Source organism: Leuresthes tenuis, unplaced genomic scaffold (genome assembly GCF_036924035.1).
Source record: "Leuresthes tenuis unplaced genomic scaffold, fLeuTen1.0.hap1 SCAF_283, whole genome shotgun sequence".
Lineage (NCBI taxonomy): Eukaryota > Metazoa > Chordata > Actinopteri > Atheriniformes > Atherinopsidae > Leuresthes > Leuresthes tenuis.
The window spans coordinates 6186-8616 of record NW_027325637.1 but is presented as its reverse complement, the minus strand read 5'-3'; the positions used below and the strand labels follow the sequence as shown (position 1 = coordinate 8616).

At 43.3% G+C, this 2431-nt stretch overlaps 1 protein-coding gene across 1 annotated transcript; it reads right to left on the bottom strand.

Moving 5' to 3' along the window:
• Positions 1-309: 309 nt before the first annotated feature.
• Positions 310-1017, bottom strand: LOC140288297 (TP53-regulated inhibitor of apoptosis 1-like). Its single transcript, XM_072379174.1, has one exon. The coding sequence runs from the start codon at positions 900-902 to the stop codon at positions 678-680; it is 225 nt and encodes a 74-aa protein (XP_072235275.1). The 5' UTR covers positions 903-1017; the 3' UTR covers positions 310-677.
• Positions 1018-2431: the final 1414 nt, after the last annotated feature.

Sequence of the window (2431 nt, the reverse complement as noted above, 5' to 3'; positions counted from 1 at the left end):
TTAAAAAAAGAGTTTAAATCATAGGAAATAAATAACATTTTTAAAGAATTGGACACGTAATTGAGTGGAAGCAGCATCCCTTTGCTCAGCTTCTTGAGCTTCTTCTGGTTCTGGATCTTTGCTGGTCGACATCTCGCAGGTGATGTAATGTTCTGGTTGTTTGGCACGAAGAAAACCAAACCAGTTCTTCTGCAAAATCTAGAAAAGTAAAAGTTAGATGACTCGTGATCGTGCTTTTGTGCGACCACGTGCATCGACGGCTTCAAAAATAACAAAACAACTCAAAGAGCAAGAGGGAAAAAAGGCCTGCGACACCTCACGATGGAGCTGAAAGTGACGCTGAAACGCACACGCCCGCGGACTGACCCCCTAAAACATCTCTCATGTTGCAGCGGAGGACTTTGCAAAGACCCTGCAGGAGCCGGTTGATGGATTTGGGGTCCCTGGGGGGGGGGGCTAAATGTGACGCTTAAGTTCACAAACAGAAGCAGCAGATTGTAAAACAAAGCCAAGACCAAACACAGCAGTTCTGTTCGTTCACTGTCTCAGTTCAGCACAAGTTGACACCTGTCTCCTCCCAATCACAGCAGCAGCTTCTCTACTTCTGCGCATGCTCAATGGGCCTCATCGACTCCAGGTTAGTGTGACAGGACAGGTAAATAGACGTGACCCCTCCATCAGCTCTCGGGCTTGTCCTTGTTGGGCCCCATGAACTCCACTCCGTCGATCGGGATGTCCTTCTCCTTGATGGCCTTCTGCACGCAGTTCTGGTACTTCCGGAAGGTCTCCGTGCACGGATCGCCGCTGCGGTCTCCCTTCAGGAATTTCTCGGCGAACCAGCGGTTGAAGCACTGATCGTACTCCCGCTTCAGGTCGGTGCAGGCCTCCCCGACGCTGTTCATCTCCAGTAATAAAAGTAAAGAGCCCAACACACGAAGGAGAAACAGTATGGAGGGTTTATCCTAGTGTTTTTCAAACCGTAAGCAGCGTCAACATGCGCACTGTGACTCTCCTTGAACCGCGGCACACGATTGGCTGCTGTGAGAGTGACGTAAATGCGTAGTGGTGTTGCGACGTAAAGAGATATGATGCAAGAAAGAGGAATCACTCCTTGTTTTTTGGATTATTGAGATTTAGAACATTAATTAAATATCATATTGATTATTTTACTAACCTAAGAAATTTCGTCATAAGTAATTAGTAAATTTGATTTAACATTAAGAGTTTTAAATTGCCGTGAAACATTTATTTTATTTATAAAAAGGTATATGAATTTTAATTATATCTCGTCAGTTCCCATAAGTATTCTTGAATTTCTTTATTTTCATTTGCCACGTTTTGCATATGCTTCTGAAATACTACTGGTAATTAAACTAATTCCTTTAAAGTGGGACAGATCCTTAGTATACTGTGCATCGAAAACTGGCGGCATATTTAAAGCCACAATTCCTGATTTCTCCGATTTCATAACAAAGCTTAGATTTTTAGAGCTTATCCTCAACAAATGGTTACAAAATAGTCAATAAATTAATAAACTAACGTAATCGCGGTAAAGTTAAAGGGCTTACAAAAAAAAGTAGAGTGACACGTCTTGATGTTGGCCTATCTACAGCCCAAAACCCGCGATCTTTTGCGCAGTTCATCGAAATCTCGCGGTTTTAAGAGAGTACGTGTGGTATTATCAAAATAAGCTGATATTCAGATCTGTATATAACTAACTGGATAAAACCCACCGTAGGTGTTCGGGAAAGGTAAGTAGCAGTCACTGAGATAACCAGCTAACCTTTTACTGGAGCTGTTTTGTAGCTATTAGAATCGCCACATCTATGCTAACCAGATTAGCATGGCTGGCTAGGCCGCTTTGATTGTTGTGGCAAGATGCTGCAGAGCTGCTAGCTTAGCTTCTGGAAGCTACACGTGGGAGTAAAACGTTATTCGGGTGTTTTAATAACACGTTCGTTGCTGCAGTCTGTCCACAGTGTTGAGATGTCTGACAGCGAGGACAGCGACTTCTCTGATAACCAGAGTGAGCGAAGCAGCGAGGCCGAGGAGGTGGAGAATGAGGTATGCTAACCGCTAGCTTGGTGTGCTAACCAGCCAGATAGACAGTGTTACGGATTATGATGCAGATCAAACTGCCAAGAGAAATGTAGCATTGATGAAGGAGTTGATGAAAAATACTTCTACGCACACTTGAAGGATATAGTGCGTTTAATTTGAAGTGGGGATTCCCGACTTCCGTTTTGGAATAAACTCAGATGACGTCAAACACGACTTCTGCGCCCTTTCCAAAAAGTCACCTTTTCACAAAAAGCTCATATTTACAGAATAAGTTCAACTGTTGACTGTTAGGGAAACTGTTTCTGAGAGGCAGGACGTTAATGCTAAAAGCAGCAGTTAGCTTTAGACTGACATATGCTGCTTTTTCATC